Source organism: Morone saxatilis, unplaced genomic scaffold (genome assembly GCF_004916995.1).
Source record: "Morone saxatilis isolate NCDOM2014 unplaced genomic scaffold, NCSU_SB_2.0 Contig8, whole genome shotgun sequence".
Taxonomy (NCBI): Eukaryota; Metazoa; Chordata; class Actinopteri; family Moronidae; genus Morone; species Morone saxatilis.
In genome coordinates this window covers 2,399,614-2,425,697 of record NW_023340257.1, presented here as the reverse complement: position 1 = coordinate 2,425,697, position 26,084 = coordinate 2,399,614, and the positions used below count along the sequence as shown (strand labels likewise).

Genomic DNA, 26,084 nt, shown 5'->3' with positions numbered 1-26,084 from the left:
GAACATTTTGTCCTCAAAGTTGAAAAATGGGCAACGTGAGGAATTTGAGCCACATTGTGATGGCTAGATAACTGGGTCAGAGCATTTATAGAACTGCAGCTCTTGTGGCGTGTTTCCCATGTGTATATGTAAAATAATCAATTTGAAGACGTTATCGTGGGCTTTGATGGGCGTTTTTACAAATTTGGATGAACATTATGCCCTGTGTCATTAGCTTCTGTGCAGCTTGCACCTTGTTGATTAAACATCGTCAGTCAAATCCCAGCTATGCAAGAAAATGTGCAACATTGCTGCCCAGCATTCACACGCATTTCAAGTGTCAAGTTGCAGCATGTTTTTTGGACATCTTGGACACATAAAGGATGGGAGCACCCTGGTAGCTGAATGGTTACTGCGCATACCACATAACTGCAGGTCAGTTCCTTCTGAGGACCTTTGTTGCATGTCATACCCTCTCCTCTGACACTTTTTCTGTCTGCCTTTTAGCTGTCAAAATCCAGTCCATTAAACAATAAAGTGTACAATTGCAGATAACACGATATACAAGATATACAACAGCTGCTTGTCAAATGTAGCTTTTGAAAAATAAATGAGACAAATATGTTTCATGTAATTGTCAGTTTTCACTTACATTTCTGGTCTGCAGCCTTCAGGGTTTGTGTTCTTATGACCAATACAGATGTGGTACACCACTGCTTCTGATGTCTCCAGGTCTGGATATGGCAGTGTACCTGAACATGTAGTATTTTTTGAGCCACATGTTACATACAGAGAAGTAAAACAAACCTACTTCATATTTTGTACCAAAAAAAAACATTTTTTTTTACTCAAGGTCTTTAGTTACATGGTATATTTTTATTTTCATATATTTTATATTTTATTTTCATGCTTTCAATTGCTTTGTAAGAACCAGCATCCCCACCCTGTGAATATCATCATGATAACATATGTCAGAGTTTCACAAATAGACTAAAACCCTATATTACTTTTTTATTACTTTTATTACCCTATACCTATTGATATGTCATTACCTGAGCTGCCAACTCACCAAATGTCTGCATCTCCCACAGCACGATGCCAAATGCCCACACGTCTCCTTTGAAGCTGTAATAGTTGTTCTTGAAGTACTCAGGTGGGTACCAGCGCAAAGGCACACGCTGCTGCACAAGTTACACACAATGGAAAATGTGATTTTACATGTGACATATAAAAAGTCACACCACAGACCAATAAGTAAAGTGTTTAATATTTTTAACTATTTGAGACATCAGTATGACCACCATGAGCTCATTAGTTTATATATATATATATATATAAACTAATGAGCTCATGGTGGAAATTATGAGTAATGTTTGTGTTACATTAATGACACTGTTACTGCTGGTCGTTCTCTAAATCAAGGCAGCATCAATCTGAAATTGTTGTTTCCTGTTGCAGAGGATGTTTCTAAATCCCCCTCAACACACACACACACACACACACAAACACACACAAACAAATACAGAATATAGATCATTTTTACTAGCAGAAGTAACTACATTCACAAAGGCGAAAATGGTCAGTGTGGAAAGTTGTTTAAAACCATTTTCAGTTAGAGGACTTGCACTGTCTGTCTGCAGCATACGGTTGCCAAATGTAAGTTTCATGACACTGGCACTTCATAGAAAACACTTACACTTTAAACGTCACACACCTTTACCAAATGTTAACTGTGTGGAACAGGTTCATATAGTTATGGTACAAGATGTGACCATAATTATAAGATAGAGAAATCTTTCTAATGTGGCACAAGATTCTTTTTGTGCATTTTTTGCCAAAACAAATCAGCAGTGGAAAAATTAACATAGACGGTTTTTTAAAATTACAATGATAGGTGCAAGGTAAAATGACTCTTTTTGTCTATGGAGTCTGGTGGAGAGTGATAGTGATATTACGGCTGTTTCTGGTTAGACAGAAGGTCTATCTCTGTAGGGATCCTTTCATTATGTTGTCAGACACATAGAATAACAATCTGAACCTGTCTGTGGCAAAAACCTCACAGAAAAATCACTTTAGTGGACGTATTTGTTAACGTTAAATGGCAGCCATAGCAGTCCGTTTTAAGGATTCAAGGTCATTTTATTGTCATTTACAACAAGTTTGTAGAATAGAAAAGTTGGTGATTATTCGAAAGACTGTGGAAAGGCTAATAAAGATGGTTTTGGGGAGTTTTGTTTCAGTCTAGTTTGAAGTGTGTTTAGTCAGTGGTCAGTGGAGTGGTTGGCCTGAGCACCTATTGTTTTAGTCTGAGATGCTGGTGCTATGGTGCGACATCTTGTGGCAAGTGAATTTCATGTAGCCTTTAAATATATGAAAACTCAAATTAAGTTACAATTTGGATATAGTTATTATGGTTGACAACTCATAGGAAAACTAAAATCCCAACAATGTCAGGGTGCATGTGTGAGTCGAGACTGTCTTACCCGTGGGTTTCTCCAGCGGCTGCTGCGGCGGCTGGTCATGCGTGTTAAGTCTCGGGCCAGGCCAAACTCTGCCAATTTCACCTCCCACGGAAACTTATTGACCATGACGTTCCTCAGAGCCAAGTCACAGTGCATGATCTGTAGGGGAGACCACCGCTCAGCATGGATCTCTCTATTAAATCATCATTCATCAACCTGCAGCTGAGTACTTCATAACAGCCTGTTATATTGTTACCATTTTGGAGCGCAGGTGCTGCATGGCCAGAGCAATGTGGTAGGAGGCAATGGTGAGGAGGCTCTGCAGCTCAGGGTCTGCACTCAGGTGGACTCTGTTGGTCTGCAGGAAGGTCCTCAGAGTGCCATAGCTCACATACTCCAGGATCAGAATGTAAGGCTCTGCCAAAGTGAATACACAGAGAGGATGGGGTCTTACAGAAAGGTACATAAACAAGGTTTCACTCTTATCTCTCAAGCAGGAGTGCTGTAGAACAGGATCATGGTTCCATTCTTTCAGAGGTATAACAGTGTGTGTATTAACGTCTCTCACCCTCAGTGGTGTTCCAGTCCAGTATCTGGAGGATGTTCTTGTGGTGCACCAGTTTCCTCATAATGGAAACTTCTGTGTCCACATGCTTGGGTCGGACACCTCAAGGTAAAAAAAAGAGAGAAAAATGAAATCAAAACTTTAAAAAATCTTGATTAAAGAATCTATGAAGACAACTCCAATTCAACTGAAATCTGAAATGTGAAGGTGCAGAATTAGTGGTATTAGTAGCTTATTTTGTGAATTATACCGTGTAGTATAATGTGTACACACAGTGCTCAATTCTGATGTATTGCTTTGATCAGATTTTTTTGTTGGCTGTTCACATTATTTGTTAAATGTACCCCATATAAGATTCCAGATTGAACAGGGTCTGAACTGAACCACGTGATGATCTATAGTGATGTAAAACTCACATCAATTCTGATTAATTCAATTCAAGACTGTTTACACTGAGGTCACACTGCAAAAAAATCAGACCTTCACTGATTTGGACCACATATGAAAGACTGACACTTCAAAATGAATAATTACTGTTAATGATATACTGTATATGCAGTTGCACATTTTGATACATGTAAAACAACTTAATACGCACTTTAAATACACTTCACTGTCATTTGTTAAATAAAATTGTTGTTATGACCTTGACCCATGAACAGATAGTTGAAGGTCCAGTTCACCCAAACTACAAGAAAACTGAGTTGGTATCCAGTTATTTTGGTATCTTATTACGTTTTAAGATTTCTACTAAAGAGATTTTTATCTTGGATTTTTAAACGACTTTCTACTGAAGAAATAGTCCTCATGGAAACTGTTCTGTTTCTTGCTGTTGCTGTTCTTACTGTTTTTGAAATATAATATAATTTTTAATACTGTAAGCACCACAAATGAAACTGAACTGACATTTGGTTTCAAAATAAATTTGGCTAGAAGGGTACATCTAAAAACAGTGTTTACTTACTAAATAATATGTCCTAAATGTCCCTGACGTCCCACCTCTCAAACACAACCTCATTTTGCCCCATCCAGGGTTGGAAAAAGCCTACTTTAACCTTTTCCCCTTTCTTCTCATAGGCAAACATATTTCCTACGGGCACTGCACTAGTCAGTTTAAATCAGTGTAAACTAGCAGCAGCCCTATTTAATTTGTCAGTTGAGTATTTACACATCCACATACACACAGTACAATATTTACTTTCCTTTTAGCTCTGCTTTGGTCTCCACTAATTCCTAATAAAACCCTTTTTCTTAGCAGCTAAATGCTCTCCACCATCACCAGTGAGCTGCTTACTTTGTCTGTTGTTGGGTACTGGGCAGGTAGTGTCCAGAGGGGTTTAAGAGCTTTTCTTGCTTAAAACTTAAAGCTGCCTGCAGCTGCTGGAATTTATGCTGATGATACAGGTAGGAGTGAAACCAAAATGGTGAAGTTGTGGGCTGGAAAGACCAAAACAACAAGTTGAAACATGCTAAAATGTTACTCAGAACTCAGGGGAACTGCAGAGTCGGGTAGTAATTCTCTGAGTTTGTCGTAACAAGAAAACACTTTTCATTTTACTCTTAATAACAGCCGGTTTAAGAAAGAACCTGAACTCATTTTGTGTTGATTCTGGCGACTCTGGACAAAAGCGGTAATATTCCAACTTACTTGTTTTACTGATTTCATAATCACTTTTTATTGGCCAGGTATGTGTACACATACAAGGAATTTGATTACTGTTTTACGTTGCTCTCAATGTACCGGGAATCAACCAAATCTGGTGGCATACATTAAGAATAACTATATAGAAATAGCTTCTCACTGATGGTCTTGTTTGCTTATGTAGGCTAATGTAGGATAATCTGTGAAAAAATCAGGTCTCTCTGGCTCCTCCTAGTGCTCTGAAGGCATTAGAAAGAATCCATCGGGCCCAAACAAAAACAACCAATCAGAGCCAAGAAAGATAAAAAGATGCTTTGGGTTAATGGCCTGAAGATATTTGGTTGTCTCATCCCCAGCATCAATATTTGGCAACACAGGAATGAAACTCAAGAATAACCAAACTTTCTCAGCTCTGATTGGTTGTTTTCATTTGGGTCTGGTGGATGCTAATGCCAGTTTAAGCAAATATGACAAAAAATTATATTTTATAAAACTTACCTCCTGCAGCTTTAATATGTTAGCACCTCTCTTACTTAGGCTCCACTTCACTGAAAGCCACATAAATTGTGCTTGCTGCCTCTGCCTCTTGACTTTTACCTCAACAACTGACTTATTTCTGCCTCACTCACTTAAAGAATTGCTTGCTGGTCTAAACCTTCAGACAAGTATGTACCTTCCTTGCTGATCTTGCAGGTGAACATATTGTGGCCTTTACATGTCCCTCTGGTCATCCTAGCCTGGTAGAAGACACCCTCCTTCCCCGCTTTGATCAGCTGCAGCAGGTTCAGGTCCGACTTGGTGAAACGAGGACCCTTAAACAAATACCGTAAGAGGTGACTTGGCAGAGCCAACAGCAGTGGGTTAGAGGTCAGGAGACTGAGAGGACATGCCACCATCTACTAGAGCAAAGTTATTAACTCGTTCTCTGATTTTGAATCTGAATCTGATTTTGGTTCTGTCTTTGGATGCAGTGATAATTATTTGGCACAAAAGAGACATGATCAGCAGTAACAGGTTAAATCCAGACTGGTGAGATGACACAGATAGAGCACATGTCACATGTACAGTGAATGTTTAGTTTGGCCTATCTTGCATGTTTGATTTCCTCTGCTGCGTCTTCAAATGACTGTGAACGGAAATCAAACACCCCTAAAATAGGTCAAATATCTGATAGCAGGAAGTATTTCTCTCTGTATCACGTGATGGCATGAAGATGGCAGTGTGTCAGTGGTACCTGCTGCAGGCTTTTCCACAACCTCCTGGAGGGGGACCTGACTGTGCTGCTCTGCTGCAAGAGAGCTTGGGAAGGAGGATCCTCCTCCTCCTCCCTCTCTGCTGGGACCGGCCTCAAGGGCATCATGGGAGGTTCCAGCTGAGGAAGAGCACCCAGCAACAACTTGCTCCCCTCCAGCTGTTGAATGGTCTGGACCAAAGAGCGATATCTGAAAGAAAACGCAGAGTAAATTGTAAAACACATTACATGTACATGTACAAGGTTTGAAGGAGAAAAATTCCAGTGAAAGCTCAAAGCAGCTAACCTGACATGCTGGATGGGTTGTGACACAGAACCATTTGAGAAGTTGTTGAAACTGTTTGGTGCTTTCAAAAAATACTCTGCAGGTGATTGGATGAACTATCTGTCTATCAGTGTCTATCACAGGTGAACTTCAACCAGTCAGATCAACAAACTGTATAATGTAGTCAAACTCTTACTGAAGCCAGTTGGGAGAAGAACTTCTTTTCCATTGGGAAAAGCCTTCAGTGCCGTTCTTTTCTCTTCTTTTAATGAAAACATACTCTCCAGATCTGATAGAACTAATGTTAGCATATACGCCTCTACTTCTATGGGCCATTGTTGTTTTGGAACCCACATAAGCGTCTGGCAGTCTAGCAAGAAGGATTTTCGCATAATTTTGTGATTTTGCTAATGCAGCAGCCTTGCAAGGTAACAAGGTAGGTTTATCTATGAGAAATAAAAGCTGGAGTGGGTAATGTTTCTGCATGTTTTAACATAAAGGCTAAAGAACATATTTCAAAAGAAATTCAGGAATCTATTTCTTACACTGAATGAAAATAAAACAAGAATAACAGTTTAGGCCTACTTGCTAGCAGCTCTGTAAAAATCTGTTCCTCTAGCTCACTGGTACTTTGAGCTAAATGTTAATGTTAACATAATAATATGCTAATATTTAGCATGTTATAATATCTATATATTTGCTAATTAGCACTAAACTCAAGGTGCAGCTGAAGCAGATGTAACAATGTCTGTACTAACTTTCATGGCAAATAATTGTTGAAAACTTTCGACCTGTTGGTGGCTCTAAGGGAGAAACCAGGAGATTGACAGAATGATCATCTGGGTTATGAATGTCAATACCAAATTTTATGGCAATCCTTCCAGTAGTTAAATATTTCAGTTTAGACTAAAGTGGTGGACCATTTAATATTGCCATCCCTAATGCCACACTGCTAGCGTAGCTAAAAAATGCTGACCCACATTGCTAGGCCAATGTGAATGATGGGTTACAGTACCATTGAGCCTGATCTTGTGAAAACTTCATACTAATTTAGTGTGAAAAGAATATACTTAATGATTCAAATCACTGAAACCCAGACCAAGACCGTAACCCAAACTCTGTGGTGACATTTCATTTCAACAAAACTAAAAGTGAATAGAATAGAATACAACCTTATTTTCCACCAGTGGACAAAAACACAAAAGCGAGTGCATTCTGCACAGAGCCTAAAAGATACTAAAAGGAAGAACCCACCACAACCACAGCCTGTTCACCCTGCTGCTGTCTGGCAAGCGATACAGAAGTATCCGCTGCCGTATCGACAGACTTCAGAGCAGCTTCTGCGGTCAGTGACACTCCCTAATTCATCCTCAGCACTCCAAAATGTAAAATTGTCTGACTTTTTATTCAACCATCTATAGTATATCATTTTTGTATGTGACGTTTGTTTCTGTGAGTAGCATAAAGGGATTACAACTTAGTCTCATCATATAACTGAGATTAACTCAGCCTGTGGTGAATTTTTGCAGAAATATTTTAACGGCAGACATTTTGACGACAGAAAAACCACGAGTGTAAATAAAAATATGAATAATGGAATAATGGCTGCATTCCATTTGCAGATATTTGGCTTATTACACCTGTGCTGATGCCTTTGATAACAAGATTGGTCTGCTGCATAAAAGGTCTATTATTGTGAAAACTAATGCCCTCAGTTTTTCTATTAACTGAAACAGGTAATAGGATATCTGGAAGTACTAATTCAAAGACAACTGCATTGGATTTAGTCTTGAATATGTTAGTGTTTTCAGATAATAATAATTTTATACACAAATCTCACATAGTGCAACTTTAACAGACCAAATGACTCTGAGGACAGATTGTACAGTTAATTACTTGTGAAATCATTTCAGCCTTTCTTACTTTCTGAGACACACGACCCCCAGCAGTGTGAACACCAGGATGGTGAATGCGAGGGCCCCAATGAGGATGCAGGCAAGCAGGTTCAGGGGCTCACCTGAAAGAGCCAACAGGATCAAAACAGTCAGCTCCAACATGCTCTCCATAATGTATTCAAGATGACTGGATGTAAAAAACCCAATAGCTCACCTGGACACATTCCTTGGGTGGTGTTACTACTCATTGTGTCGTCTGCTCAGCATGGGTGATTTTGGTCAAAGAACATCTCAGTCTGTAAGGTGATATTGTAGTATTTGAAATCAGTGATCCAAAGAAAGGCTGAGCAGGATATTAATGTTTAATCACAAATCAAACAAATGGGTCTTTCTTTAAATGTATTACTTACACAAGGAAGATAAATACTAATGTTTTAGAAGTCTGGTGTGAGAACAGAGCTACGGCTGTTTCATGCTGTCAAAGCAGAAGCCCACAATAATAGGAACACACAGGAAGAGCCACATTAAGTTCATACATTCACATTAAATGCTCTATTACAAATTAAAACAGCCATACCTGTGTTTTCTGATGAACAACAGCTTGATAAAGTCCATCCTCCACTGATCAGAAACCAACTGGAGCAGTTGAGTCGAAGCAGCCTGCGGCTCTGTGCTCTTTATTCGGTTTTGAGTTGCTCTAACCCTCAGAGAACTCAACCATGTATTGTCTCAACCTCCAGCCTGTCTGTGTTGTCTCCAGCAGGAGCTCTCATTGTGCGTCAACCACAACACAAGAAGAGGAAATGAACAGAAGCAGCTGGTGGTTTGAGCTGCATGACACTCTGTATCACACTCTGTACCTGATATTCTGCATTAGTGTCACTGCATTAAATGCTAAACTAGGCTCAGCTCGCCCAGATGTCCAAACTTAGCTGCAGTGGGCAGTGATAAAATAAAGCGAGCACCGATCACTAAGATTTGAAGGTCTTCGATGAAATTAGTGTTTAATAAGGAACATGGATCCAAGTGAATGTTTTCACCTAAACGTACCCAAAAATCACATTTATTGAATGTCTATGAGAAATAAAGAGAGAAACAAACTTAAATTGATGTTTTTCAAAAAATGTTAACCCTCATTTAGATGTATCGACAGGATTATTGTGGTAATCAGATGTAGTAAAAATTCTGTAAAAATAGCAGTAAAAGCAGGCTGTGTAAAATACATGAAGTAAAAGTGCATTGAGAATAATTAATTACTAAAATATATAACAAGTAGAACAAGAAAACTGCCTGACTGGTACTACTTTTGCAGAGGTGCCCATGTGTTACATTTATATATTTTATTACTGCACCATCATTACTTTTGCATAATAATGTGTAAGCAGCATTTAATGCAGCTGGTCCAGGTGGAGTTAATTTTATTTATTTAACATCTACACATAAATGTACAGAATCATGTATAATATATCTCTGGTCCACAGTTTTTCAAAAGTGTAAATTGGTGTAAAATAAATCAAGTAAAGTACAAGTACCTCAAAATGTACCGAAGTACAGTACGTCAGTAAAAGTTACTGGATGGACGTGGTAGTCCATTTTAACTAGTATGTCTGTCAAGGTTAGATAAGAGGTGAAGAGGAAAAGCCCCCTGCGTAGGACAGAAATATCCGTGTGTCAGTTGCAGCGTTTAATTCGGGGAATTTTCTGCAGAGACCCTACATGTGGTTACCTCTTTCATCTGCAGCAGCACATGTTACTTTACACGAAAGGAGGAGGATGACGAATGGAACTATTTTAAACAAGACCTGAGTCTGCTGCCGTGCACCAGGTCTAGGCACAGCAGTGCTTTGAGCTAAATTTCAGTCAGCTGGTAGCCAAGCAGTAGATTAAGGAAGTACCTTATCAGATGAATTGTGACTTCAGTGTGGGCATATTTAGCCTGAACCACTCCATTACCATTACACCACGAGTGTGACTAAAAGCAAAATCTGCATTACTCCGGATACAAACAAAAACACAATCCTGTGCTGTCATTTCCTCTGCAGAATTTAATTTGTTGCTTGGGTATTTTGTTACAGATCAACAGTATCACTCCATATACAACTACAAGTACAGTATTTTGTACAGTTCATATTCAAATACATAGTTTTCATTGGCTTATTTACAAAACACATTTTTTTTATGTACATGTTTTCATGTCAGTGCAATGTCACTCTCTTTCAACAAACACATTACAAAAAAGTTCTTTAAATTAACAACTCTGGTTCAGATCTGACAGAAATGAACTTAAATAAAAAGAGGCTACAGACACCGACAGACAGCTCAGTAGTAGATTGCACTGCCTGCCAACACTCTATTCTTCTGGGGGGGTGGGGGCAGTGGGAGGGACTTACGATATTATACCTGTGGTTCAAGGGATTGTTTGCCCACTTTCAGCGTCAAAGTTTGGTTCTTTTGGGCAGAAAATCTTTGTTCCTGGATTACGAAAATTGTGCTGAAATTAACCCCAACTTTAACTGGTATTTTTCTTGTACAGTTTAAGCTACAGGTGCGGCAAGCTTAGCATCACACAAGTAGTCATTTCAGGGACATTCACAGCCAAAAAAAAAAAGAAAGTTGACAGCTATTGCACCTTTACATGAAGCAAACATTACAAAGTGGGTTCTCAAGAGACAAATCCTTAGGAAAACTTTCCCTTTGATCCATGTCATGACGTTTCAAACACGGACACAAACGGGACATCGTCTACAGCTCGGTGCAAAGGCAGGAGGGTGGAGGAAAAGAAAGAGCTGAGCAAGCAAACATAAATAGCACTCATCTGTACATTTCCATTTGTTCAACAAACGTACTCTGCAAAAGAAAATAAACGTTCATTCAGTGACAAATACATCCATAATGACGCCTTCTCCTCATAAATACAGCAGCTAAAAAGGGGGTGAGCACAGAGATTCATCTCCTGTTGTGTAGAAGACAGAGTGGGGGAATCGTGGGGAACCGTCTGCTGTCTGTTCACAGTGATTAGACCGAGCCCCGCACACGAGGAGCTCCACGCGTGATGCTACACACCAGACACGAAGCTCTGCCGCTGGACTCCACACAGCAAAACATGGGTTTGTTCTTTTCAAACTAACCTCAACAGTCACATCAAGTAGCCAAACCGTCAGATAAAATGAGGAACACAATTCAGAATCGACATGAAACCAATATTTAGACTCGGCACGCGGAAAACAAATGATGATCTAAATGTTGGGTCCAGTGATGTAAGATTTACAGATCTGACAACAGTCCAGACACATACTGTAGCTCTCAACAGAACAGTAGACTTAAAGCATCTGATATCAGAGGGTCTATTTATGTGAGCAGAAGTTTTGGTAACACTTTATTGTACAGGTCTGAACTGTAAAGTTTTATAGCATTTGTTGATTTACAGAGAAATTTCTATAAAACAGTCCAAATTTAACTTAAATAATAGATTATTACTAATGCATTATCAATTTAATATTGGAAACACACATCTTGAAATGTGTGCATGTTGCCAAATTACACTAGCAAATAACTGGAATTAATTAGTTGGATGCGTACCAACACTGGCTCCATTCGCTCTGTAACTGCTAGCGAATTACACAATTCTTTCTAGAAATGGCTTTAATGACTTTGTGGTTGCATTACTTCCATTGCTGGGTCTATTAATCCACTAGGGGGTCCCAGGGCCTAAATGGAGCTGTGGGCCCCAACCCATGGGGTACAATGTTATATTTAGCAGTGAGTTTATTGTAAATTAATCTAACATTAATTTATTTAGGAATAGGCACCATATAAGTACAATATCAAGTGAAATACTAAAAGCACTAAAACCAGATTTAGTCACAAGGCCCCGTAATAATTTGCAATTTGTTAAACTAGCTGTGGAGCCCACTATGCCCAATTGGTAATCCAGCTTTGAGACCTGTAAAATCAAGTGTTACTGAAGCTTCTGCAGACATTTATCAGGGTGCCATCTTAACATTCACCACAAGGTGCATGTCAGCGCTTTATTTACGGTAACGTAGAGACGTGTTATGATTGACCTTTAAGAGTAACTTAATGCCCCCTGAAAACCTGGTTTTCGCTGACTATCGGTAGTTTCACCTATCAGCTTGCTGCAGTGATGTACAGGTGTACTACAGCACACTGTGACATCACTGCTGGGTGTGGTTAAAGGTGGCTATTAAGCACACAAAACTGGGTTGAAACTCTTTCAGCCTGCTGTTAAAGGGGAACTCAAAGTGTGTTAACAGGCGCTGGGGAGTGCTGCTGCACATGTAAGAACAGCTGTATAAAGCCTTGTGTGTCCCCAAAGGGAGATGTGTCAAGTGAAGATAAATGTCCTCAATTCAAGTTACACTGTGGGTAATGTAGGCGCTAGGTTTTGATGAAGAAGAATAATGTGTGGAATAAAAAAAGACAATATACCTGGTTCTGCTGCATCAAATTTGATGCCTTTTTTTGTTGGACTGTCCATTGTGTGTCTGACTGTGTGATAAAAGTGCAATGCCAAATCAGTGGAGTACTCTTTTAAGTTACTCTTTAAATAACAATACTAAAAGGTCAGGTAAAATCATTGTGTAATCCTAATGTTCCAACTTTTTCTGGTTTCTTATTGGGGAGGGTGTGAACTCAGTATAAACAGATGAGTTTCAATCACAACAGCTGAGAATTGCAGTAGGTGAAAGGACAAGCTTTGAGATAAATATCCATTCCTGACCTGAAGTGGCTCCTGAAACCTGCCTTCAGAAAAAAAAAAATCACAACAATAAAATAAATCTTTTATAAAACAACGCATTTGCAGGAAAAAACAAACAAACATATACTGTATATTATTCTTTAAGCGTCTCTTTGTTGAAATCATGGCACCTGTTCTAAGCAAACCAAGACTCACTGAAGCTTTCCCAGAAGTTATGGGTACACACAGGCCAACATTGCACAAATCACCACTGATATTTGGCAGCTGTGGGATGATACACAGTTTGGGCAAAAATGCCTAATTTCCTGTCCACATCGGGACCTGTGCGAGTGTCTTACAAAAGGCGTGGAAACATTTTTTTGGGGGGGGGGGGGAAGTTTCCTGAAATGTGTGTACCACGACTCCTACACTGGAAGGAAGCATTTTTAATTATTATTATTAATACTGACACAGACTTTTAGGGTAGAGTTGGCTGACAGACTGCGTGAAGCGATGAGGTAGCATATGACTAACGTTTTCCCTAGTGACACTATCGCTAAAATCTTTAGACAACCATTTAAAAAAAAAAAAAAGCTTGTCACTGTATCTGATATACTAGATACCAAATTTCAACATCATTCATGTTGACCCGTGGCATCAAATATGACACAAACAGGCTCTTTAACTGTTGGGCTCCATTAACACTTGGCATTTAAAACTCAATCAGTATCCAATCAGTATCCAATCATTGGCCTTGCATTTACACCTGGAGTTCATTCTGTGGTCTCAGTGTTTTCCTTCTTCAGGTCAGACATCCAGGCTCAGATCACATGATGACTCCAGGTGTAAATGTTGTTTTTTCGTTCTGACATCACTAGTGATAAATGCGCAGTAACAAAGCAACATCACTTCATGACTTGGCCGTACTGGCATACATTCAGAAATGCGGTAGTATGCAAGTATATGTTACATGTGTGTTATGGCGAGGGTTGTTCACATGGGGGGGGGGGTTGTTTCATTAGGCTCAGCAAAGTGCACCAGTTTAGTGCTTTTCACCAGGGCTTCATCGTTGTCTAGGCAAACCTTTGCACTAATCCATGTTTGCAATCAAGTGTAGAAAGTGCTGCGACGCAAGACAGAGAGCACATTCTGACTCTAGTCATTAGCAGTTTGTGAGAATTCTTCAGAACGATCTGAACGTCTGGTGCTTCCTGCTTAGAGCAGCAGGTTGTAGTGCTGGCTGATGGAAGACGAGGTGCCATCACTGGAGGACACAGTATTTCTTGTAGTCGGACTCAAAGTCTTCATCCATGCTACTGGTGTCGGCCATCTTCTTGCCGTCGATCTTTGGCAGGAACTGGGAGTAGTCGACTCCCTGCTGCTCGTAGAAGAGGATGTAGGCCGAGTCGGTGTCGATCTCCTCAGAGTGCACTTCCTGGAGGAAATAACAGCAACACAGAGGTCATGTGATTCATCTTGTTAAGATCATGTCAATAAACCTGTTGTGTGGTTACATTAGCAGAGACAATGTCTTTCAACATGCACGCAGATTTAACGTGTGTCGGCATGCATCCACCACTAGAGGCCTCTAACACTGGACATAATGGCTCTTATTTGAGGCAACATGCTCAACAGCAGCACCCTGACTCTGTTTGACATGAAAGGAACTGAACCTTTATTAGTATCATTGGTAACACCTGTCAGGGAGTCTGAGGGCTGCTACTGTGCATGTTAGCTCACTGGAAAGGCTCTGCTACACTTAATGGAACGGAACCTCATTTAGTATCACTGGTAAAACCTACATTTACCCTACTATTTTATTTAAAAAAGGTCTACGGTACAGTAACATCTGGAACATGATTCGCTCAGTGGATGATTCAGCCCTGAAAGCTTCTGTTTTCAATTACACAAAATAATTTAGTTTATATCATTCTAACACTATATCTGTGCGCTGTGGGGGGTTAGGGTTAGGGTTAGCATGAGGTACTGACAAACACGCAGATAAATCCAGTACTTACAATTTTGCTCCTGTATTGCCTGGTTTTGGAAAGCTGTTAGTGGGTGGGGTTTATCAAGCAGTCCAAAGGGGATACTATTTATAGGCACTGTGTATGGGTGTGATATTGTTTGTTTGGCCAGTTACCCATGGCAATAATCAAAATATAGTAATGAAAGCTGTGGAAATAGAATAAGATGTGTCTTACCTTACAGCTGCTGTCATTGTAACAGTACCATTTCTCATTGGGGTTTTTGGCATATGTCACATAGTGGCCTCCTCCCATGATTCCTGAATGGCACTGAGGAGATGAAGCAGAAAAATATTTTAGACTTGTTTCAAAGCCTATTGAGAGAGCCTATCAAAAAACTACTTACTGATATTGCATAGAGGTTGTAGATGGCGTCCAGACACATGTTGTCTCTGTGCTGTAGCAGTGAATTATCAGGGTCCATGCTACTCTCTGTGCTGCAGTCTGAGCTCAGCCCGTTGCTGTCACCGTTCACCAGTACCACGTCACAGTGGCTGCTGGACGCCTCAGTGCTGAGCGATGATTCCGACACGATCGGCTCTCCTGATCCTGCCGCGTTCCCCTCTGTGTCCGCCTGCGGTGCACCGTCCCGTGGCTCGGCCTCAGGATTAGCAGCTCCATCCAGGTTTTCCTTGCTGTTGGAGAGGCGGTTTCTGCTTCCCAACTGGGGCAGGCGTAGCCGGCCTGGCCTACGCCCTCCGCTGCCGGTCTTAGGGCTGCCGGAGGGGCTGCCGGTCCGGCTGAGAGAAGGCGCCGACTTCCTGCCAGAGGTGGGGGAGGCTGTTGGGAAACCACAAGGTTAAATACACTTCCTCTGCAACTAGGCCTCGGCTCAGCTATAGCACAGTCTATTTTGTTTTGCATGCTGTCATGCTCTTAATCATCAGACACCTAATGAAAGAACAGAGGAAGATGCACAGGTCTCTTGTGAATGTGGTTAAAGTCTCTGTGCATGAGTGGATTGCATTATCAGGCCTAAATCAACGTGTGGTACCTTTGGGGAGATTGCAGAAGCCAGCGGGGGCAGAGATAGAGGAAAGGTTGTCTTCTCCAACCCTCAGCAGATCCTCGCTCTCGCTGCGGGAGTGGAGGCAGTGCTGCTCCAGGTCTCTGGGAGCCAGGAAGGCGCTGGGGTCAAAATTTTCCCGCGGGAACTTAACAATCTTTTGGGACTTGATCCAGCGGCCGTTCACAAACTGGAAGCGCTTCAGGTGGACAATCTGAAGAAGAAATATAAACACATCACACATACTGTGTTGTCCTAACAGTAAATACTACTGAACAGCACATGTGGAACTCTGTCCCTGTGAGGCCTGAGCTCAGATCTGACACAGACTCAGAAGAGAGCCACTGACCAGAACGGGTGGCAGCCTCCAGAGGTCCAGCTTCTTGGTAGCCAGCCGGTGAGTCTTGCACTTGGAGCAGTAGTAGAGCTCATCCTCACCCAGCTCTTCCTCGCTGGTGAAGGCCTTCAGACAGCTGTCCAGGCTGATGGGCTCAGCCTGGGCCCGACGGGACTGCTCCACACTGCAGTGCTCCTCCACAATCTGCAGGGAGACCATGATGGTGAGTGCGATGATGGTGCATTAACTGTCCTACTTTTTGTGTAACTGTAAGCAAAGGTGCTTAAAAAAACACATAAAAATGACAAAGATAACAAATATTATACAGCGCAGAGAGGCAGGGACCCTGGTGGGCTTTTATTCCAATTTTTTTTTTATTTTTGCCAAGTTGGAAAACTTATTCCGTATTTTGGAATCTTATTGAAAAATGTACCTCTGCAAGAGAGAAATTTAGAAGAAGATCTGAAGATTGACGACTTAAGTAGCTGTATGCGAGTACTGTTTTTAAGCTGTATTTTGCTGCTATATAACCAGTTTTGTTCAGCACAAAGCTGCAGTTGATGCTAGGCCTGTCACGATAACTACGTTTGGACCAATTGTCTTAGAGACAATTATGATAAACAATATTATTGTCATTTTAAGACCATTTTATGCCACTGATATAATGGTGAGCATAATAATGTAAGTGCACCCTTTCAAAAAGCAGTGAACTTTTAATTCGGAAGAATATGCAGACATTGCAATTGGAATGTGAAAAAATATGAAAATATCCTAAATAAATAAAACATAAATAAAACCACACAACCAAAACAGCAAATAAAATGGGTTTTTTGGGGTCTGTTAACAAAAACTGAACTCAATTTTCAACATTTGGCACAGGGGTCAGCTATGGAGTCATTCCTTCCTTAACAGGCAATACAGTAATGGTAGGGCAAACCCTGCTGCTTATTCTGGCATCATGTTGGCTAAAATGTTGGTGATATTCTTAATATACCGATATCATTCATAATAAAATCTTCGCGACAGGCGTACCTGAAGCCGCATTTTTAGCACAAAAAGTAATTCAGGGGTAGAATAAATCAGCTGTGAAGTATCTACACAGTGACTAGTACTCACACATACCAGCTGAAGTAACATTACATTAATGGTACAGCTTACCGGTCTCTCGATGCTCTCACTCTGCAGCTGATTGAAGTAAGCATTAAGCAGCTCACTGCTAACTCTGTGTGGTCAAACGCTGAACTACAGCAGGTTGTGTTTAGCAGATTTACTTATCTCACTTAGCTCTTATCTCACAATTGACACAATAACGCAAGCAGAAAGTGAACCACAGTGATAAAGTTATAACCTTGGAACCTGTGCGGGAAAGGAAATCTGTCTAAATGTCAGTAGGCCACAGGGCAGAGGGACAGCAGCAGTGTAACTGACTCAGCAGACAGTCAGAGGCTCACTCTTACTTCTTACATACTGACAAGATCATCTCATTTTTAGGCTCAGTTACTTTCCAGCAGGTTATTTTGGTTGTCTACAGTTATCAACTATAGTACAAAGGGGGCATAAAGCTAAAAACAGTGCTAGTGACAAATACTGTATATTCTTCATTACACTGAAGGAAAGAAAAACTGTGCATGTATGTTTGTAAGGATTGCACTTTCCTTTATGTGGATGGCCACAGGGAATTATGGTGAATGATGATAATTAACACTGTGTAATGTATTGCTATAGCTTGTATGTATACAAAATTATGTTTTTAATTTTTAGTAGAAATAGTTCTACTGCTCTACATTTCACTTTGTTTGGGGAGAGTCTATATAGCGCCCCCAGCGTGGAAGGGAGAGAGACAGTATGTGTGTGTGTGTGCTTTACCCTCTCCTGGGAGGTCTGGTAGCGGAGGTGCAGGGCGGTGGGGTCCCAGTCCACAGCTATATAAGCATTTCCTACAGACGCTCTGTCCTCTGTACACTCTATTGTACAGCCTCGACAGAACCTGGAGACACACAGACAGGTACAGGTGGAAACCACACATTAACATTCACAGTATACAAAAAAAAAAGAAATGTGAATCACTCTGTATGTAATTTTTAGTCTTTCATTTGATCATTCTGATCCATGTTTGTGTACATACAAAGAGAAGAAGAGTTTTCCTTAGGTTTTTATTGGCTTTTCTGTTGATCGAACTGCTTATTACTTAAATAAAACTTACCAAAATTATATTTAATATTTTGATCATACATCTTTACATTATAGGTGTGCTCTAATCAAATACGACAAACTTATGACAATCTTATATCAAAATCTGTACAATGTCTCTCAGTCTTACCTGTACCAGGGACACCAGGCACATGAGTTGCCATCCTTCCCCACAACCCGTAAAGTGAAGGGGTACTGGTAGCCCATACTGTCATCACTGCAGGTTAAAAGAACAAAGAAATTAACTCAAGAATCATGTTCCTCATGCACACTGTCGATGTGGATATCATTGTTTGAAACTTTTTTTTTGCCTCTCCACAGTCAAGGTGTGAGGAGTACTACTAATAGTTTTATTCTTGCATTGGGCACTTTTGGCTGTTGGTGGAACCCAGAGTAAATTATTCTGAACAAAGGAATGGATGGAGGCAAGAAAACACAAAACATTGTGTCAACATACCAGTCCTGGGCGTGGTTGCTGGCTTCCTGTGGGGGCAGTGGGCTGGCCAGTCGGGACACTTGGATCCAGACGGCGTCATACAGATCCTTCTTACTGGTGTGGACAGTGCAGGGAACTATGAGCGGCATGCCGAACAGACTGGGTCGGTTCTTCTGGGATGACAGGAAGTACAGCTCCGTACGCATCTGAAGGGGCGACACAAACGTGTAATGATTCAAGGAATTTGACCTCAGTGTACATACACAGAAATAGGCATATACACAGCAGGTAGACAGAGAGACAATAGTGCAATGGTGCAGAGTGCAAAGGATGCTGAAACAAATATTTTTATGTAGCAGGTTATTTTACATACATGAGGTAGGTGCATATGACAGTATGCACAACATGCATAGATTTGTGTTTAAGTGATGATATTTATATGTTTTAAAAAGAAACTGTATATATAATATGATATAATATGTGACATGATGTAGTAACTGCATATTAACAGTATCCATCCATTCAACTGTAAAATTACTGACTATATATATTATTTTTGCACATATTGTACTGTACAATACAGCACACTCTCACCATCTTTCTGTGCATGGCGATGATGTATCCAATGAAGGGGCTCTCCTGCACCGGTGTGATGTGTCCGTTGGCGACCCCATTGGCCAGGGGTGTCTCTGGGCTGCAGGGCACCATGGTGCTGGGCCCACCGTTGGGGATGAGGACGGGCTTGTTTACCGAGTTCCCATTAGCAGTGGAGCCGTTGGCTATTGGGGTGATATCTAATGAAGGCCAGGAAATGAGAAAATGTGCATTGACATACACAGGGTTTCTGCAGGTCTCAGCAGGTTAAATTGAACCTTTTTAAGGTAATTATAAATGCAATTTAAGACCTATTTTACGTCCATACTACATAGACCGCAAAAAAAATATTTTTTGTCTGAAACAAAAAATAATCTCATCAAGCAATGTTTTGCATTAGAAATGTCATCTGGTTGTAAGAAAATAGATCTGTGCCTTAATAAGACATTATAGCTAATAGTGAGCTCGATCTGAATCGGTAACAAGTTACAACAATGGTTTGCATAATATCCCAGCAGAGGAACAAGATTATTTTCCACTTGCACAACTTCTAAATTTAAGAGAAAGTAGTCTTGTCCCAGTGTTGGAAATGAAAATGCTAAAAATAGGAATGCTTCAAGTCATTTTATTATTTTATTATGCTGTTTGAGGAAATTGTGTCTTATTGTAAGACTTGCTAATTATTAATCTTAGATTAAAGTACAAATTCTTATATTAAGATCAATAAAGAATGCTTATTTTAAGAATCTTAAATAACGGAGGTTCTTTGCTTGCAATAAGCACAACTTGCTACATGTCTTTTCAAGTTTCAAAGCCCATGACAGTGGGAGATTGTAGAAAATATGATTATATTTAAGAATGTTGGCTTGTTTATAGAAGGGCTGTTTTTGCAGTATACGAAGGATATGAAGGAAAATCTGTATTGGTTCCACGTTGGTTTTGTTTGGTAACTGTTACAGCATGATCAACACTAATTTCTCAATAACAAATTTAAAAGCGAGAAAAATGCAACTTTATACAAGTAACATAGTAAGTAAGTTCATCCAATCAATCTATAAAAAATGTCTTAAAATGTCATATTTAAGATATTTTAAGAATAAAAATAAAAATCAGGTTATTGGACACTCTGGACATGCTGATAAGAGCGCGAGTGTGAGTGAACAGGCTAACCTGATAGTGTGGGTGAGCTTAGCGATGTCGGTGAACCCGGAACAGGGATCTCGAATGCACACAGGAAGCCGTTGACAGACAGCCGGACCTTCTGGTTGTCCTGAGGAAAGTTCTGAACACATAGGATTTGGACATCAGACAGCAGCACCTCACAGTAGAGCAATAACAGACAGCACTGCATGTTTAATGGAGTAATGGAACTGGCAATTATGCATTTATGAAGAGTGCCTTTCAGACACTGATTCAATTAATCAGCTGTCAATGTGCATCCCTGTGCCCCCTCAGTCTCATTACCTTGATGTTGGAGGTGTGGACCTCAGCCAGGAGGATCTGCTCAGGCTTCAGACTGCACAGTTCACTCAGCTGTTTCTTCAGCCCTGTGTACTTCTCATCCATATTCAACCTAAGGCCGTAGCGTACGGGTGTGGAGCCGTCCAGTTTAATGACTACAAACACACAGCAAGACATATGATTCAAGTTTTGTTGTTTAAAAAATTTATTCATTATGAAAATCTGTCCTCCATCCTCCTCACCAGTGATCTCCAGATGCATGGAGCTGTCCATGGGCAGGGGCAGAGACAGGAAGTTGAAGGGGTCGAAACGAGCACTGATGTGTCCGCACGTCTTACACTTCACCTGGGACTTGAGCTGACCGTGGAACAGATCCACCACGATGGAGCGGTTCCTACGCAGGTGGTTCTCCCATGCCTTCAGGGTGGAGGAGCATGGACACACACAAACAACACACACAGAGTGGTGAGTTAGTGAGTGGTGACAGGACATCAATACAGGAACATTACCAATTTAAAGGAGAGCTTAGCTGATGGGCTGACTGGTATTGACTGCTCTCTGCTCCTCATCCTCTGACTCTCACAATGGACACCAGAGATCATTACCTCCTCCTCCTCACACTATCTCATTATCTCTCTTCAAACTGAATTAATCAACATTTTGAAAATCTCAGACATAGCTTGCTCTTATATTATTCAGTCAAATGGACAACCTGCTAATTTTTAAAGTTGCAGAATTTAAATGAACATGTTTTTAATAGACTCCATTATGCAGCCTCCAGTATGGTTCACTGCAATACTACTTTGCTGGGTAAAAGGTACGACTACATCTTAAAATGGAACACAATGCCCTTAATCTGATTTATGTTAAATAATATTTAGCTAATTTAATCATCTTTAATCCCTGCAAACACATTTTCTGAGTCGTGGAATACTACATGAACACAACATTTTCTGACAGAGTTGGAACAATTCTGGTTATTTATGTGATTTTTGTGTTACTGGTTTAAAATGCTCAGTTGGGGAAAAAAGGATGTCATGTACTTTACTGCTCTGATTAGGACATCTGTGGAGTAGCTTTCCAGCTGCTCTCAATCTAATGTGATCAAAACACACCCACACAGTCCTGATGAGGAGTTTTTGGGTGTTTAACTCCTCAGAAATAATAACTAGGATGCTCTTTTTTCAAACTTCCAATTTGATTGTTGCTTATCTAGTCATACATATTTAACTTATTTTTGTTGAACCTGTTAGCAAACAGTAGCTTATTTCTACATCCAGCAATTACAGAGCAATATTAGCATTCATTTGTCCTTGTGTCACCTGATAAATGTAAGTTCAATATTCACTGTTTTGGCTTTGTTTCAGTCTTCCTGAGGGAAATATCTGGCTCTTTAGATGCTCAGTGCCTCACAATGATCACTAGCTAGTCACTAACTTTGTGTGTCTGCTGTTTTCTACTGAGCAGGTAGTGTGTGGGTCTAAAAAAAAAAATGACCCTACGAGAGCCGCGACAGTGAACCAAAACAGTCAAGTTGCAGCCGAACAACCAAACACTGAGCTGAAACTCACTTTCAAGTTCCATAAAGCTGAAGCTGTCTTCACAATATCATTTGACATGATCATTAATATTAAAATATCGATTATAGCCACTTTAATTTTATAGAGAAATACTGTTTTGAAACCAAGTTTTCAGGGGCTTTAACACTGTTGTGTACAGACATTATGTAAAACATTAATACTGAATACCTGTTGTGACATTATTAACCAGAGATGGACTTTAGGCACAATTATCAAGAGCAAACATTCTGACTTGGCTTCGGAGATAGTGATATCCTCAGGAAGTGTATTTAAAAACAAATGAATGTGCATAGTGTCTGTGTGTGTGATTTGACAGCAAATTAGAGAAGAAATATTAGGACATTTCTGACCTCAGAGGCCACCTCCCAGTCAGGCCGGCCATCGCTGTCCTTCAGCTCCACGTAGGGTTTCTCATGGACTCTGTTTAGATCTTCATGGAGGCCGTCCAGCAGGAAGGCTAGCAGCTCCTGGGAGTCCTGCTGCTGGAAGCCATTAAAGCGCGGGGCGTACTTTGCTATTGTCCACTGGAGAGGAAGTAATGACATCATAAGCTTTATCTCAATATGACTTTTAAAAGCAATTTTGAAGGCATTTCATTAAAGTGCTCCTGTAGCAGCAAGTTTAGAAACAAACACAAAAATAGTGATTCAGCTCGCAGAAAGGTGAAGAGTTACAAATCAAAACTGCCTACCCGGAGTTTGAGCGGAGCCACGTTCTTCTGTGTCCCGCTCCACAACTCCATTACCAAGTCACCATAACACTTGGCCATGTGACCTCGCATCCCGATGGGGTTGGTTCTGTAAATGCACCAACATAGTTAGCCAGTTAGATCAGTGGTTCCCAACTTTTCAAACCTTTGAAACCGTTTTAGTTAAACTGACAAAGTGACATATGTTATAGATATTTCATATTATATTAAACGCATAATAATAATTGTACTGATAAACTGTACAATGAACCCAAGCAGTGAACACAATAACTGCAGGAAGTTTGTGTAAAACCAGAGATTTGGATGAATTTTTTTTTTTTTTTTACAAATTCAGTGTTTTCTTCTCTCCAATACTTGTCCATTGTTCTATTCTCTTTGGTTGTTTATACTTTTCTAATGCAGGTCAAGGTTGTTTATCAGAGAGCGAAGGCTCTGTCAATATAGCTTGTGTTAAGGTTTCCACTGTGATATATATTTTTTATATCTTATGATATAGCTTATATATGGGCCTACCTAGAAGGTTTCCTACAAATCAACAAGGCCTCACCACCCCATGAAGTATTAGCAACCCCTCCTGAGGGTCGAGACTCAAGGTTGGGAGCCAGTTGAATGATAAATTCAGAACAATGTTGGCAAGATCTATACCAAAGTAATGCATTAAAATGGGTACCTGTTGAGCTCATAGAGGTGTCGCCCTGAGATGAAGTAGTCAGTGAGAGGCTTGGTGTTGCTCACACACTGGATACTGGAGTTCATGAAGCAGGTGTTGCCAAGGTTACTGAGGCCAGTGGCTCCTTTCTCTGTAGGAACTGGGAAGGCAAACAAGGACATGACGGTCAGATTTAAAGTACGCTCAACTGGAGGAAAACACTAACTAAGCACAAAAAGCTTTCTTTACTGACCAGCACCAACAACCTTAATATCGACCTAAAATCTACATAGCAACTTTTTTATTATATCTACCATCATTTATATTGCATTAATGTGTGATTACACCCTGCATCAACTTTGAAAGAGGACACCTGGAATTCAGTTGCAAACAGCTGCTGAAACACCTGCTGTAAAACATGTGAGAATGATCGTAAAAGGACAACATAGAAGAAAATAACCACATACGGTATTTAAAGGTGTTAGTGGGTAGCAGATTAGCACAAAGTGCTGTACTATATCATTAAGGTCAGAGGGCTGTACTATCAAGCAAGATTAGTTAGGTTAACATGTTATTTTGAGCCTAACACCAGATTTTGTCACAAAGGTTGTTCTCTTTCAACCTGGCTAGATCTCCATGGTAACTTATGCTGTACCCCTAAACTGCTCTGGAGGTAGTTATTTTCAGAGTTTTGGATTTTAATTGGCTGTAAAAGGTTTTTTTCCTGACAATGTATCTATCAGTGATATTGATTCTTGGCTGATGATTACGTTATATATACAAACTTGTTGAGCCATATGTTTGTCATGTAACCAAATGAAGCCGTGTAATTACAGTAGTGAAAACTGTATGCATTATTGAGTTGTGTTTTTTCAACCTTGTCTCCTAGGATTTAAATCTGTATATTACTAAACTGTTATTATTACATTGTGGTAACAGTGTAATTGCTGCCTGGGTTATATTCAGAGACAACACATTTTTCTGTTTGCTTCTGGTAATATGAAGATTTTAAACGTCATAGTGTATCATCCTTACACTAAAACAATGATGAGGGCACAGCAACTACAGACAACTTTGGATGTTTTTCTGCTTGATCCTGATTTTCCATAGTATGTTTAAAAACGCTGTATCAAGTTTATGAGCTCTAATGTGTAGTTGTCATGTTAGAAATATACAAGGATGCATTGAGAGTGCCTTAAGTTGATTATTCATCCTATACCAGTATTTCTCTCGTCTTATACAGCTTTTTGCAGTAATCAATTTATATAATGTTATATAATGTTATGTCCTTATAGCTCTCCATTTTAACAAAGTAGACAGCACGTGATTGGTCCATTTTTGTAGAAGAATTAAATGTTGTGTCAAAAACGTTGAGAACCACCACCATGATACTCATCATCTCTGATTGGGGTTTTAGGTTTTGTCAAGCCAACTAAGGCAAAGAAAGCCTGACTATATACAACTTGCTTCAGAGTACAGCCCTCTGGTCCTCTCCCTAACTAATCCTGACTAAAAAAAATATTACTGCATTAATTTCCCCCATAGTACTTTGAAATCACTATATTTTGTTGGAGACTCTTATTTGTAAGAGTCCATAAGATGTGTTATGATTAAAGAATTTCCCTTAAAATGTAATGTTCATATTTACCAATCAGAGAGTTAGGGTTACCAGTCCTCTACACAGTAAGCTCATTCAGTGTCTTCCAGCTTACCTTTGTGTCTGTCCATCTTACTGCTGTTGGCAATGAAAGACATTTCCTCAGGCCAGCTCATGTCTTTGTTCCTAACTGTGGTGGAAGAGGAAGAGATTAAACCATTTTGCTCCCACTTTCATGTGCCATTACTCCGAATGACCTGTTACATTATTACAATATCTGTCAGTTATAGCACTGTTATGAGTCTGAAGAGAGTTCTGAAGAGAAATGTTAACAGAAAGGGGGAGGTGTTTTATACCTTCAATAACTAGCTGCTGCTCATCATGGATCTTTAGGCTTTCCAGTGTGTGATCTTCATCGTCCAGGAGGGTGAGGTAGTTCTGCAGGACAAAGAGGAGACATCATGCTGAAAGTGGGAGTACATTATCCAACTGCTTTATAACTTTTGATTTATTAGGACTATTACTCCAACTGCTTTATAACTTTATAACTTATGAGTAATTATTATTACTCAGCAGTTCTTTCTCCTGCAACAATTCAGCTTAAAAGTGTGCTCCAATAACAGTTGAGAAAGCCTTGGTCAGAACCTCGGTCAACTTTCTCTTTTCCTGTACTTAGGTATGCCATATGCTAGGCTCTCTATGTTGACACATTTGGAAATATATATGTATATATATATAT

The 26,084-nt window shown here is 40.1% G+C and overlaps 2 protein-coding genes across 2 annotated transcripts in view; both read right to left on the bottom strand.

Annotated features, from left to right (window-relative positions):
* Window positions 1–8,833, bottom strand: part of si:ch211-167j9.5 (tyrosine kinase receptor Cad96Ca) — an 11,403-nt gene extending 2,570 nt beyond the window's left edge. Inside the window, exons 1-10 of the mRNA XM_035680239.1 lie at window positions 8,638–8,833; window positions 8,275–8,356; window positions 8,089–8,182; window positions 5,883–6,090; window positions 5,322–5,460; window positions 3,010–3,108; window positions 2,698–2,858; window positions 2,463–2,600; window positions 1,049–1,160; window positions 632–731 (exon numbers count right to left, since the gene is read on the bottom strand). Of these exons, the coding sequence (XP_035536132.1) occupies window positions 632–731; window positions 1,049–1,160; window positions 2,463–2,600; window positions 2,698–2,858; window positions 3,010–3,108; window positions 5,322–5,460; window positions 5,883–6,090; window positions 8,089–8,182; window positions 8,275–8,308 (1,085 nt within the window). The 5' untranslated portion in view covers window positions 8,309–8,356; window positions 8,638–8,833. The remainder of the gene's footprint in view (window positions 1–631; window positions 732–1,048; window positions 1,161–2,462; window positions 2,601–2,697; window positions 2,859–3,009; window positions 3,109–5,321; window positions 5,461–5,882; window positions 6,091–8,088; window positions 8,183–8,274; window positions 8,357–8,637) is intronic.
* A 1,254-nt stretch (window positions 8,834–10,087) lies between these two features.
* usp32 (ubiquitin specific peptidase 32) overlaps window positions 10,088–26,084 on the bottom strand; it is a gene marked incomplete in the record, with an annotated part of 63,556 nt that continues 47,559 nt past the window's right edge. Inside the window, 17 exon segments of the mRNA XM_035679819.1 lie at window positions 10,088–14,194; window positions 14,964–15,056; window positions 15,133–15,566; window positions 15,781–16,006; window positions 16,142–16,333; window positions 17,996–18,116; window positions 18,450–18,536; window positions 18,777–18,961; window positions 19,350–19,549; window positions 20,520–20,631; window positions 20,814–20,965; window positions 21,053–21,227; window positions 22,741–22,914; window positions 23,082–23,187; window positions 23,770–23,908; window positions 25,461–25,535; window positions 25,702–25,783. Coding sequence (XP_035535712.1) covers window positions 14,021–14,194; window positions 14,964–15,056; window positions 15,133–15,566; window positions 15,781–16,006; window positions 16,142–16,333; window positions 17,996–18,116; window positions 18,450–18,536; window positions 18,777–18,961; window positions 19,350–19,549; window positions 20,520–20,631; window positions 20,814–20,965; window positions 21,053–21,227; window positions 22,741–22,914; window positions 23,082–23,187; window positions 23,770–23,908; window positions 25,461–25,535; window positions 25,702–25,783 — 2,727 coding nt within the window.